The sequence below is a fragment of the Aureococcus anophagefferens genome (assembly GCF_000186865.1).
Source record: "Aureococcus anophagefferens unplaced genomic scaffold AURANscaffold_14, whole genome shotgun sequence".
NCBI classification, from domain to species: Eukaryota; class Pelagophyceae; order Pelagomonadales; family Pelagomonadaceae; genus Aureococcus; species Aureococcus anophagefferens.
Window position 1 is genome coordinate 639928 of NW_008705574.1, and position 13295 is coordinate 653222.

The window sequence follows — 13295 nt, forward strand, 5'->3', positions numbered from 1 at the left end:
GCACGAAGTCGCGGAGGGGCTGGAAGAGGCCGCAGGCCGCGCGCGCGGCGCCCGGCGCGAAGCAGCCGTTTCCGACGACGGCGTCGACGGCCGGCCCGCGCGCGTGCTGCCGCGAGTGCTCCATGGCGCTCAGGGCCCAGGGCACGGCGCCGCGCAGCATCGTGACGACGACCGGCGCGGCCGCCGCCTTGTCGAGCGCGCGGTCCCAGCGACTCTCGGTGCTCACGAAGCACGGGCGGTCGGCGCTCGGGCCCGCGACGCGGGAGGCGCCGGGGGCCGCCGCGGCGACGCGGGAGGCGCCGGAGGCCGCCGCGGCGACGCGGGAGGCGCCGGAGGCCGCCGCGGCGAGGAGCACTCCGCCGCGGCAGGATCCGCGCCCGAGCACGTCGACGAGGTCCTGCTTGAGCGCCCGGCCGCCGGTCTTTGGAACGTGCACGTGGACGATGGGCAGATTTGTGGCGTTCGGGCACGGCATGGAGACGACGCCGCGCGCCGCCGGGCACTGGAGCGCGGCGGCGATCTTCGCGACCTCGGCGGTGCGCAGCGCCGACGCGGCGGGCGTCGCGCAGGGCGTGGACCCGACGAGCGCCAGCAGGAGCGCGGCGAGCATGGCCTTCATTCGGGCTCGTCCAGCGCGCGCATGCAGCCGGCAGCGTAGCAGACGATGGGGCTGCTCGGCTGCTAATCCACTTCATCGAGGCTGCATCATGTTTCTTGAAGACCATAATTGGCATTATGTGGCTGCCCCATCCTTCGATGTGGTCGCGATTCGCAATCCTCATCGCCGTCGCCATCGCCGCCTCGGACTCAAACTCCCGCGTCGCCGTCGGCATGTCCCGCGCGCGGGCCTTCCGGAGCCCGTCCTGCGCCGCGAAGCGCGAGCGCCAGGGCGCCTACTTTGAGCGGTGGGTCGCGCCGGGCGCCCACGCGACGACGGTCGTGCTGTCGGCGCGCGTGCCGCTCCGGGCCGTCGCCGAGCCCCTGCGGCGGCGCGGCCGCAACGGCACGATCGACGTGATCTACGTCGGGAACCAGAAGGCGGGGTCGACGACGTTCACGCGCGAGCTCGGCGCCGTGCTCCGCGCGGCCGTCGACGCGCGGTGCGCGTGCCTGGGCGAGCAGTGCGTGCGCTGGGACCGGAACTGCGCCCGGGACCGCGCGACGCTGCCGCTGTCGCCCGTGGGCCGCGACGACGCCGTGGCCTTCACGTTCGTGCACGACCCCGTCCACGTCTTCTGGGCCGGCGTCCGCCAGGCCCTGTGCCACCGGCGGGAGCGCGAGGAGCACGACCACCCCCACAACTCGTCGTTCCTGCGGCTGCCGCCGGAGGAGTGGCCGTCGGTGGCGGGGCTCGAGGCGCTCCTCGACGACATGCGGAACGCGCGCTACGTCGGCGAGCCCTTCTTCCACGCGTGGCCCCAGGCCGTCAAGGTCGACGCGCGGCTCCCCGCCGCCGGCGACGCGGGCCCGCTCCCGCTCGCCTTCGTCGGGGAATTATCGCACCTCGACGAGGACCTCGCGGCCGCGTTCGGCGGCTCCGCGCCGCCGAACGACAACGCGCCCCACGGGACGCGGTGCGAGGCCGAGCTGGAGGCGGCCGTCGCGAACCTGCCGAGGGCGGCGAACCGCACGGTCTGCGACCTCGTCGCCGTCGACTTCGAGTGCTTCGACCTCCCCCGGAGCCCGTCCTGCGCCGTCGACGACTAAGGGCCTCTAGTTCTTCCAGCGCCGGAACCATTCGCAGTGGTCCCAGCGCAGGTGGTGGTAGACCGGCGCGCCGCGGTCCACGAAGGGCCCGCGCGTCCGCACGTCGAGCAGGCCGAGCATCTCCTGGTTTTCGATGCCGCCCGTCTTGTGCGGGAACGCCTCGTACCAGCCGTCGCGCTCGCGGTGGCCGTAGCAGCAGCCGTCGCCGACCCACTCGTCCGGCGGGGCGCTCGCGTTCTTGCGGTCCGGCCGGTAGCACGCGTCGGCCGCGTCCCCCGGGTGCGCGCGCATGGGCCCGCCCTTGGAGCACGGCGCGTCGTCCGTCGCGGTCCACGACTCGTTGGAGAAGCCGCCGTGGAGGAGCCGGAACATGTAGACGCGCTCCACGGCCGGGTGGATGGGCCAGAACGAGGGGTCCAGCGCGAGGGACGCGTGGTCGCCGGAGAGGAAGCCGACCATGTGGTCGCGGAACGCCCGGCCGACCTTGCCGAAGCCCCTGGGCGTCGCGAGCTCGTCGACGCGCGACGCGACGGCGTTCTTCATGTCCGCGGAGAGCTGCGCTCGCACGATCTCGCGCCCCAGGGCCTCGTCGGTGACGCCCGGCGCGACGGACGCGACGCAGGACGTCGCCGGCCCGGCGCACGCGTCCGGAAAGTCGATGAAGTGGTGCCGCCACAGCGCGCGGTGCGACGCGAAGGGCTGGATCTGCGCAAAGGTCCGCGCGACGCTGGGCTGGGCCGCGAGCTCGCCGACGCGCTTCGCCAGGCCCGAGCGCCGCAGCGCGGTCTCTGTCGCCTGCGTGTTCCACTTCATGCCGCCGCCGATGCCCGCGTGCGCGGGCCCGTGCGGTAGGAATTCGACGTTCCGGATCCACCACGCGGCCGTGCGGAGCGCCGGCGCCTGCTGCGGCGGCGGCTTGACGACCGCGAAGACCATCATGCAGTTCGGGAAGCGGCGGTTCGTCGCGAAGCGCGTCACGTACGGGCTCGGGTTCTGGTTCCACGGGGTCCGTAGCAGACCGTAGGCGTTCGCGGGCGACCCCGGCGGTGCGTCCGCGACCGTGCCGACGCGCTCGAAGGCCCAGCGGCCGTCCTGGATGGCGAACTTGGCGTACATGGGCTCGCGCCAGTCGCTCGCGTCGAGGTCGACCCAGGAATGGTTAATCGTGCCGAACATGCGCGGCGAGAAGATGTCCGTGTGGTACTCGTCGTCGAGCTCGCCGCGCCAGAGCTGCGCGTTCTCGATGGTCTGGTCCCAGTAGGGCAGCGTCAGGGCTTTGTCGACGGCCTGGAGGCCCTTCTCGAAGACGAAGGACATCTTCGCGTGCTGCGAGAGGAACCCAAATCCCTCGTGGAAGTGGTCCGCGTCGCGCTGCCCCGCGTTCTGCAGGTGGATGTTCGCGAGCTCGTGCACGCTCGTGTAGTTGGGGCCGTATTTTTTGCGTCCCGCGGGCCCGTCGACGCGCCAGAGCACCTCCATGGCGTCGAGCGTCGCGTCTAAATCGTCCCGCGACAGCTCCCGGAGCTCCCGGCGCACGTGGAGCGCGAAGAGTTCGCCGTCGACGCGCCGCGCCTCGCCGCCCGCGCAGGCCGCCTCCTCGAGGACGAGCGCGTAGGCGCCGGCGGCGTCGAGCGTGACGGGCTCGGGCTTCGCGCCGTCGAGGCGTACCGCGCGGCCGCCCGCGTCCGTCAGCGTCCAGGTCGTCGCCTCGCAGGCGGACCGCGCGCCCTTGGCGCGGAGCGTGAAGGGCCGCGCGACGTCGACGACGACGTGCGTCGCGTCGACCCAGGGCAGCTGGCCGGCGATGGGGTGGCCGATGCGCGTCGTGTAATCATTCGACGCCTCGAAGCGCAGGCGCGAGGCGGACCCGACGACGCGCGGCGCGACGACGAGCGCGAGCGCGAGCGCGCGCAGCATCGCGCCGCGGGGACGTAAGCCGGCTTTGTTCATTCAGCCTTGGTAGACTCGCATTCCGGCGAGGCGGCGGCCCATGCTGATGGAACAATTATTGAGGAGCATGGTGTCGTCATCATTCCCACGAGCAGCAGGCCCTCGCCGCCCAGCAAACGACGACCGACGCCCTCGCGACGCGCCGCGGCCACACCCGAGGTCCTAAAAAGCGATGGTTAGATGGCGACGTCGCCGTCCTTCTGCGCGACGAGCTCCAGCGCGGACCGCGGCGGCGGCGCGGGCGCCTCCGCGGTCGCCGCCGCCTCCTCGAGCCGCTCCGCGACGGCCGCGGCCGTGACGTTGCCCGCCAGGTGGCCCGCGACCATGTGGAACAGGCACGCCAGCGTCAACAGGAAGCAGCCGTCGAGCACCTCGAGCGCGAGCGTGAAGCACGACGCGTCGTCGCCGAGCGTCGAATCGAAGAACGTCGCGAGGAGGCCGTCGACGTCCTTGCACTCGTCCTTCGCCAACGACGTCGCGACGTCGCCGAACTGCGTCGCCGCCGCGACGACGGAAACCACAAAAACGTCGAGGCTGCTCCAGCCGTAGAGCACGTCCGCCGCCGCGAGCAGCTTCGACTGCGCCGACGGCGGCAGCGGGACGCCGTAGAGCAACACCAAGACGACGCAGTGGGCCAGCGGGATCAGGAACGCGAAGATGGCCGACACCCAGGTCAGGAACCGCACGAGGGGCCGCCAGCCGTCCTCCGGCGTGCAGCCCCGCAGCGCGAAGATCGCGCCCGCCGCCGAGTAGTCGCGCGTCGCTTCGCCCGTCCGCGTCTCGTCGATGAGGAACCCCGCGGCGCCGCCGACCTCGAAGCGGATCACGTCGACGGTGAAAGCGTAGGCGAGCATGGCGAAGACGCCCGCGAAGAGCGGCGCGACCGCCGCCTGCCACCAGCGCGGCCGCCGCCCCTTGTACCGGTGCGACCGGAGCGGCGCGCACCGCGCCGCGGCCGCGACGGGCTCCATGCGCGGGAAGATGTCGTCGTCGTCGACGCTCCGGTCCTCGGGCGTGAGCATCTCGACGATGGACGTCTTCAGGGACGCCAGCTCCTCGTCCGCGCGGTCGCCGCCGTCGCTCGAGCCGTCGCTCGCGGCGTCGTCGTCGCCGTCCGCGGCCGCGGGCGCGCCCTCGGGCAGGGACCGCGCGTCGTGGACGCCGTCGTCGCCGTCCGCGGCCGCGGGCGCGCCCTTTGGCAGGGACCGCGCGTCGTGGACGCGGTCGCTCTCGTCGCCGAAGCGCCGGCCGTAGTGGTGCACCTCGCGGTGGAGGTAGAGCACGACCTGGCCGAGGGCCATGGACGTCAGGGTCGCGACGCAGAACGCGTAGAACCCCGTCCGCATCTCCACGAACGTCTCGAAGTCGAAGGACGCGCCCGGCGCGTCGATGGGCGCGTGGACGTAGAAGGCCACGACGAGAAAGACGACCGTGAACACGTCGATGAACGACCACTTCGAGAGCATCTCCACCGTGCGCCAGACCTTCTCGCGCGTCCGCGGGTCGAGGCCGGACCGCGTGTAGCCCCAGATCAGCAGGAAGATCTCGAGGTAGGGCCAGGCGCCGCTGAGCAGCGCGATGAGGAGCGCGAGGAGGTAGCTCCCCGAGTGCCAGAGCTCCTCGACGGACTCCGCGAGCGAGAATTTCGAGCCCGTGTCGACCCAGATGGTCTTCTCGCCCGCGCCCTCGAGGTAGAACTTGAGCCGCAGCCGCACCTCCGCGGCGACGGACACGTTCGACGCGACTAACAAACCCGTGTTGCAGACCATGACCAGGAGCAGCAGCGCCTTGAGCGGCCGCGGCAGGGGCGCCTCGGCGATGAGCGACGGCCGCCGCGGCCTCCGGTAGCCCCCGAGCTCGTCGTTCGCCGTCGCGTCGCCGACGGCCTCCTCGACGACGAAGCTCCCGTCGCGGTCCGCCAAAACGTCGTCGTCGCTCGCGGCCTTGGCCTCGTCGTCGAACGCGGCGTCGCGGAGCCCCGGGACCGCGAGGCCGTCCGCCGACGGCTTCGGGTCGCGCGCGCGTTTCCGCAGCGCGCGCCGCACCGCGGGCCGCGCGCGGCGCTTCGCCCAGATGAGCCCGAAGCTCAGGAACATGGACGCGAGGAGCCCGACGACCGTGAGCATCTCGTAGGTCAGCTTCAGGCCGCCGTGGAACCCCTCGGCGTCGCGCCGCGCCTTCGCCGTGGGCCGCTCCCCCCGGACGTCGCGCCGGTCCGCCACGGGCGCGCCCGGGCGCTGCGCCACGCAGGCGTCCTTGACGTCGGCGAGGCGCGCGTCCAGCACGTCGTTGAAGAGCCAGACGAGCTCCGTCCGCATGTCGGCCGCGTCCGCGTATTCTCCGATAAGAAACGCCGCGGACTGCACCGCGGACTCGACGACGCCGTCGATGTTCTCGCGGTCGCTCCAGGCCCGGGCCCGGACGGACCCGACGTGGAGCTTCGGCGCGTCGACGACGCGGACGCCCTCCAGCGACGCCGCGAGGCACTCGAGGCTCAACGAGCCCGCCGACGAGAAGACCTCGCCGAGCCCCAGGTCGTCGCCGCTCAGCGCGTTCAGCGACGACCCGTCCACCCACGCCTCGACCTCGAAGTCGTCGAGGCGCACGCGCTCGAAGGTCACGTTGAACGCGATGGACGCGTCGCCGAGCGGCGATTCGACGTCGACCGACAGCCCCGCCGACAGGCCCGCGGTCGAGTCCGGCGGCGCGTCGTAGCCCACGCGGGCCTCGGCGAGGTTGAAGCGCTGATGGGTCTCGAGGGCGCTCGCGCCGCCGGGGAAGAGCGTGAGATTCGCCAGGGAACGATCCGCGTCCGCGATAAAAACGTCGTAGAACCGCAGCGTCGTCGCCATGACGCTGATGCGCACGGCCTCGGCCTCCTTGGCGACGACGATGAGGTGGTCGTCGTCGCGGGCGACGCGCTGGCGGAAGCGGTCCCGCGCGGTGCCGGACACCGCGTCGGGCTCGTCGTCGTAGGACGCGACGGACGAGCCCGCCGCGTACCTGGGCGGGAAAAGGGTGCGAAATTCCCAACTTCGAAGGCTCCTATCTCGGTCGTTTTCCGCTCGTTTCGGCTGATCTTTGGACGAGCGATCATCTCTCGGAACGGTCTCGAAGCGTGGGTGCTTTTTCCGGAACGCGCACGCGCGGAACACTCACGTTGAAGCGACGTTGAATCACCCTTTTCCTGCCCTGCCGCGTACGTCGCCAGGGACCGCGCGGTCTCCGCGACGTCGAAGCCGTTGGCGTAGCGCGCGACGCGCCGCGCGAGCGAGCTTTCGTTGAGCGCCACGAGGGCCCCGTCGTCCTCCGCGGCCGCCCAGTCCGGCCGGGCCGCGCAGTCGGCCGCGCACGTCGCCGCGACGCGCGGCGCCGTCGCCGTCGCGGCGACGGCCCGCCGCGCCGCCGCCGTGGCCCCGGACCGCCCGTCCGTGCGCACGAACTCGTCGACGGCGCAGTGGCTAAAGTCCCAGAAGCCGTGCTCGATGAGGTCGACGGTCGCGGGAATGATCGTCGCGGCGACGTCGTCCTCGAGGTCGTAGTTGAGGTCGCCGCCCCGCCGCGCGGCGAAGGTCGAGGCCACGACGTCGACGGGCGTGCGCGTGTAGTTGACGTAGATCCAGTCGAAGCGCGCGTCCTGGATCCGGAGCGCCGTCCGCAGGCAGTCGAGCGAGAACGCGTCGCCGACTTCCCACCTGGGCAGGACAAGAGAGATTCAACGTCGCTTCAACGTGAGTGTTCCGCGCGCGCGCGTTCCGGGAAAAGCATCCACGCGTGGAGACCGTTCCAAGAGATGATCGCTCGTCCAAAAGTCAGCCAAAACGAGTGGAAAACGGCCGAGATAGGAGCCTTTGAAGTTGGGAATTTCGCTCTCTTGTCCTGCCCTGCTTCCCACGCGCCGACGCCGGCCTTCGTCGCGTTCGCGTCGACGCCCAGCGCGAGGATCACGTCCACGGCCAGGGCCCAGACGTCCAGGGCCAGGTCCAGCCGAAAGTCCAGCAGCGGGCTCCCCGACCGCTGGACGATCCACTCGCCCAAATCGCCGAACGCGAACCGCACCGACATCGTCGTCTCCGCGTGGAACGCCGCGTCCGCGGGCAGCCCCAGGCCCAGCGCCGCGGCGTCGTCCGTGGCCCCGTCCGTGCGCGCGTAGGCGCGCAGCCGGTCCCGCGGGATGGCCGCGAGCGGGCCGAGCGCGGACGTCACGACGGTTTCGCCGACCAGTAGACTCGCGTTCGCGAACATGTCGGGCCCGGAGACGCCCAGCCGCTTGTCCACCTTTTCGAAGTATTCGACGACGCTAAAGGTCTGCGCCGTGCCGCCGTTGCAGTCGTAGAGCTGGAGCGTCGCGCCGGGCGCCGTCGACCCGGATTGGACGTCGACGCAGAGCCCCGACGCGGCGTGCTCGACGGCCTCCCAGCGCCAGTCCCAGTCGTCGTCGCCGGCGGCGTGCGTCTCGTAGTAGTCCGCCGGCGTCTCGAGGCGCCAGACGGCCGTGGGCGCGTCGCAGGGCGGCGGCCGCGCGACGACGCGCGCGTTCCGCGCCGTCGCGGAGCCGCGCGTGTCCAAACAGTAGCCCGTCGCGTCGTGGGTCACGGCGCCGCCCAGCGCCGCGAAGGACCAGAGCAGGTCCGTCGCGTTCGCGCGGCTCGCGTTGCCCAGGTCGTCGAAGAACGCGTCGCAGACGGCCGTCGTGACGTAGAGCGCGCCGCCGTCGTCGGCGGCGGCCGCGGAGCCGCGGTCCACCGTCCAGCAGAGGCGGCCCGTCGTCTCGTCCGTCAGATCCTCGAGGAAGAACTCGACGAGGGCCGACTCCATGCCCGCCGCGTAGCTCAGCGCGTCCTCCGCGCCCGCGGCGTCGAGCGACCCGGCGGTCTCGCAGTCCGCGACGACGTAGGCGGCGCCGCTCAGCGACAGGCAGCGCAGGGCCGCGCCGGGCGTGACGGCGTCGGCGTAGCTCGCGAGGACCGGGAGGTCGTCCACGCGGCCGCGGACGAAGACCTGGTCCTCGGACGACGAGTCGCACGTTCGCAGCTCCGGTTCTTCGCCGAGCGCGACGCAGGAGTTGTTCGCGGACGCGAGGAGGAAGGGGGCGACCTCGTCGGCCAGGGCGACGTGCAAACTCGCCCGCGTCGCGTTGGGGCGGAAGGCGGTCAACGAACCGGCGGAGACCGTCGCGGCCGCGCCCCAGTCCGTCCGCGCGGCGGCCCGCGCGCGCGCGCGCCGAACGACGAGGCGCTGGGGCGCGGACCCGACGCAGAGCGCGGAACCGAAGGCGTCCACCTCGAGGCACTCGTCGGTGCGCTGGGTCGAGCTGCGCACGTAGACGTAGGTCGCCTCCGTCGCGTTCCACGCGTTGTCGTCGGACGCGGCGGCGCCGTCGTCGTCGTCGCCGCGCGACGGCGCGTCCCGCTCCGCGAGGAGGTCGAAGCTGCCGTTCACGACGAGGGGGTCCGGCCCCGCGAGGGCCGCGCCCGCGTCCGCCGCGGCGTCGAGCAAAATGCCGAAGACGTCGCCCGTGGACGTGCCGGACGACTTCCGCGCGGCGTTCACGTCGCGCGCCGCGCGCGCGCCCGGGCCCGAGGCGTTGGCGAAGAAGCCGTGCCAGTCGACCCAGGCGTCGCGCGGCGCCGCGTCCATGGCGTCGTCGTCGAAGGGCGCGACGCCGTCGTCGCGGTCGCAGCACTCGCAGTTCTGCAGGCCCGCGTCCTTCAACAGGGACCCGACGTTCGCGTAGACGTACTCCTCCAGACTGTCGCAGACGAAGCCCTCGATGTCCTCGAGGAACCAGTCCGTGAACGAGTCCACGAAGAGGTTCGCCGCGTCGCCGACCGGGTCGCCGCGGACGTCGACGTCGTCGACGGCCAAATCCATGGCGCAGTCCGCCGTCACGAGCTCCGTCGGCGCGCCCCAGTCGTCGGCGTTGATCGTCACGGTGAACGCCGCCGACGTGCGGTGGATCGACGCGCGCAGCTTGCCGTCGCCCTTGATGTTGCCGACCCAGCTCTCGTACTTCCAGTCGTAGTCGCCCTCGCAGCTCGCCTCGATGCCGTCGAAGCGGAACGCGAGCGACCGCGGCGCCTCGTACGCCGCGGCCATGGCGCCGACGACCAAATCCTCGCACTGCATGTCCGACACCTTGATCTTGACGCCGCTGAAGGTGTCCTCGTAGCGGCTCGGGACATTAATCTTCATGGCGCCGATCCACTCCCGAAGCGTCTCAGCGGTCGGGTCCGCGGCGGTTAGCGCGGCGACGATGAGGGCGCGGCCGGCGAGGCCCATGGGGGACCGCGACCGGCCGCTGCCCCGGGCACCGACAACTTTCCTGGCGTGGGCGTCGGGCTGCGGACAATGTCATACACTTTATGTTCTTCAACGAATTTTTGTTAGCCTGCAACGTCGACAAAGTGCCCCACTCGGGGCCCCCACGATGGCGGATCTAGAAACGATGGACCTCGCGGCCCGCGTGGGCCAGAGCGATGCCTTTTCGCACGGCGTCGGCGCGCTCCGGGACCTGCTCGCGCACATCGAGAAGCTGCAAACGGACCACCACGCCGCCGACGAGCAATGGCGAACCGCACACGGGGCGTTGGAGGCAGCCCACGCCTCGCAGACCGAGGAGCTCGAACGATGGAAGGCGGCGCACGCGAAGCTGGAAGCGGACCACCACGCCGCCGACGAGCACTGGCGCGCCGCGCACGGGGAGCTGGAGGCGGCCCGCGCGTCGCAGGCCGACGAGCTCGAGCGACGGAAGGTTGCCAACGAGCAGCTGGAAGCCGACCGCGCGTCGCAGCACGACGAGCTCGAGCGGTGGAAGGCCGCGCACGCGAAGCTCGAAGCGGACCACCACGCCGCCGACGAGCACTGGCGGAGCGCGCATGGTGCATCGGAAGCAGCCCGCGCCTCGCAAACCGAGGAGACCGAGCGCTGGAAGGCCGCGCACGCGAAGCTCGAAGCGGACCACCACGCCGCCGACGAGCACTGGCGCGCCGCGCACGGGGAGCTCGAGGCGGCCCACGCGTCGCAGCTCGAGGAGCTCGAGAAGTGGAAGGCCGCGCACGACCACCTCGACGCGGAGGGCGCCGAGTTCAAAAGAAGCCTCGAGGAGTGGCAGCGGGCGCACTCCGACACGGAGAAGACGCTCGACGAGTGGCGCCACGCCCACGAGGCCCTCGAGCAAGAGAAGGCGGACCTCGCCGCGGCCCGCGACGCGCTCGAGCGCGAGCGCGACGACGCGCGGCGCGAGCTCGAGGCCGCGCGCGAGGCGGGCCGCGTCGCGCGGGACGGCCTCGCCGCCGCCGTCCGCGACGCGGGCGACGCCAAGGCCGAGGCAAAGCTCGCGTCGCGGCGCGTCCTCGAGCTCGAGTCGAAGCTCAAGCAGGCCGAGGGCCAAATCGCGTCGCTCGAGGAGGAGCGCGCGGTCCTGTCGACCGTCAAGGCGTCGGAGAACGACGAGACGATGGCGCGGCTCAAGGGCGAGGTCGTGAGCCTCCGGGCCGGGGGCCACGTCGCGACCCTCACGAAGCTCATCCAGCAGTGCCACGACGTCGACTCGTCGAACCTGTTCAAGAAGTCGCACGTCGCCGTGAAAAAGGCCGTGCTCAAGGTCGTTGCCAAAAGCGATTGGGACGGGTCGGAGAAGGAGGAGTGGGGCTGCGACGACGAGGTGATGGCGCGCATCCACACGTCCTGGTCGAAGGACCAGTGCAAGCTCTTCCTCAAGGACATGGAGGTCCTCGTCGTCGCCTTCGAGAACATGACCGACGGCGAGCGCGACAACGTCCCGCGGACCCTCGCGGAGATCACGCACAACGTCGGGCCCCTCGTGCAGATCTCGCGCATCTGCCGCGAGAAGCTCGGCGCGGCGCCGCCGCGCTAACTTGAAGCGCTCCTTGAAGCTCTGCGAGATGGCAGCAAGCATGGCAGCCCATCGATGCGTGAGATGAGATGCCACCGCCGACCGAGCAGCTCGAGATGGCGGCGCTGAACCCGATCCACGCCGGCCGCGACCAGGTCCTCGACGTCTTCGAGGTGGAGCTCGGCCGGCGCGGGCCGCGGCAGTCCGAAGACGACGCCGCGGAACCGCACAAGCCCTGGCCCGACCCAGCGGAACCACACAAGCCCTGGGCCTGGCTCGCCTACGAGCCGGCGGCGCCGCGCGAGCTGCCCTTCGAGGCGTCGCTCGGCGACATTGTTCGCCACGCGGCGCGGCACCCGGGCGCGCACGGCCGCGCGCTCGCGTCGATCCACGTCTCCATCGTCGCGTGGTGCGGCCTCTGGGACCTCTGCACCTACTGCGGCCTCGCGCGGCTCTGGACCGACGACGCCGCGCGCAACGGCGGCCTCGTCGCCGCGGGCGCCGCGCTCCTCGTCGTTTTGGACGTGTTCCACGGCAACGGTCTGGCGCCCGGCGACGTCGGCGGCCGCGTGTCCGCGTTCTGGGACGCGCGGGCCGGCGACGTGCGCTGGCGCTGGCCCCGGGCGCTCTCGTCCTTCGCGGGCCAGGTGCTCTTCACCTGCGGCATGTACAACGTCCTCGACGGCGACGGCGTCGTCCGTCGGACGTTTTCGCGCGACGTCGCCTACGCGGTCCTGGGCCTCGCGTTGACCGCGGCCGTCGACGGCGTGCTGGCCTTCTCCGAGGCCGCGGCGCGCCAGCGGCGCCGGCCGCCGGCGCCGGGCCGCTGGGACCTCTCCTTCGGCGGCGAAACGCAGAAGCCGCGCCTCGCGCTCGCGCTCGCGTCGCTGTCCTACTGCGGCCAGGTGCTCGTCTGGGTCGGCTTCGACAACTGCATCTGCGCCTGGCCCTACGGCGACGTCGGCCCCTGCCCCGGGCCCTGCGTCTTCGCGTCGCGGCGCTGGTACCACGAGCTCGGGCCGATGGCGGTCGGCGCGTGCGCGATGGCCGCGACGGGGTCGCTGCTCCACTTCGGCTTCGTCGTCGACCGCCTCGACAAGGCCCAGTTCCCCCACGTCTTCGCCTGGCTCCCCGCGCCCGCGGGGCCGCCGCGCTGGCGGAGCGCCGCGGCCGCGTTCTTTCGCTCGTTCTTCGCGCAGGCGGGCTACTACGCGCACCTCTCCGCGTTCTGGTACCTCGTCGACGAGGACCTCGCGACGGCCGGGGTCACCCCGGCGCCGGCCTCGGAGGCGCGCAACGCCGCCTACGTCGTCGTCGGCCTCGCGGGCCTCTACGCGACGGGATGCTTCTGGAGCGATACGGGGGGCTAATGGCAACTTATCCGCGGGATTCTACATGCCATTCTTCTGCGTGAATGAAGATTCTTCGAGGAAGCTACTTAGTCTGGCGATCTGTGCCGCCTAGACGCAAAAGCCCCGAGCCCGCGGAGGTGCGCGCGGTAGCTCCTTGATAGGATGTAGGCCGCGTAGTTCTGGTTGCTGCCCCCCTTGACAAAGGGGCAGTTTTTCTCCGCGTAGTTCGGGTCGCAGTCCTTGTTTTGCTCGAATCGGCACACGCAAACTCGCGGTCTGTCGTACTTCGTGTTTCGGATGCGGCGCCACCGCTCGTCCATCGAAGCGTTGCGGAGTCGCACGAGGGTCAGCGAGCAGTGGGCGAGAAAGTACGGGTACCTTTTCTTGGGAGTCGCCAGGACCTCCAGGAGGCGCGGGTACAGGGCGTC

General features: G+C 71.7%; 2 protein-coding genes across 2 annotated transcripts; one reads left to right on the forward strand and one right to left on the reverse strand.

Moving 5' to 3' along the window:
• Positions 1-1019: 1019 nt before the first annotated feature.
• AURANDRAFT_65393 (hypothetical protein) lies at positions 1020-9939 on the reverse strand (the record flags this gene model as incomplete). Its single annotated transcript, XM_009040308.1, has 5 exons — positions 1020-1257; positions 1736-3549; positions 3846-6660; positions 6861-7352; positions 7553-9939. 5 exons carry the CDS (start codon positions 9937-9939, stop codon positions 1020-1022), a joined length of 7746 nt encoding a protein of 2581 aa, XP_009038556.1.
• Positions 9940-10105: 166 nt separating this feature from the next.
• On the forward strand, positions 10106-10681 carry AURANDRAFT_28638 (hypothetical protein; the record flags this gene model as incomplete). The annotated part of the gene is made up of 1 exon (XM_009040228.1): positions 10106-10681. A coding segment is annotated over one exon (576 nt), but the record flags the coding sequence as incomplete, so codon positions are not given.
• Positions 10682-13295: the final 2614 nt, after the last annotated feature.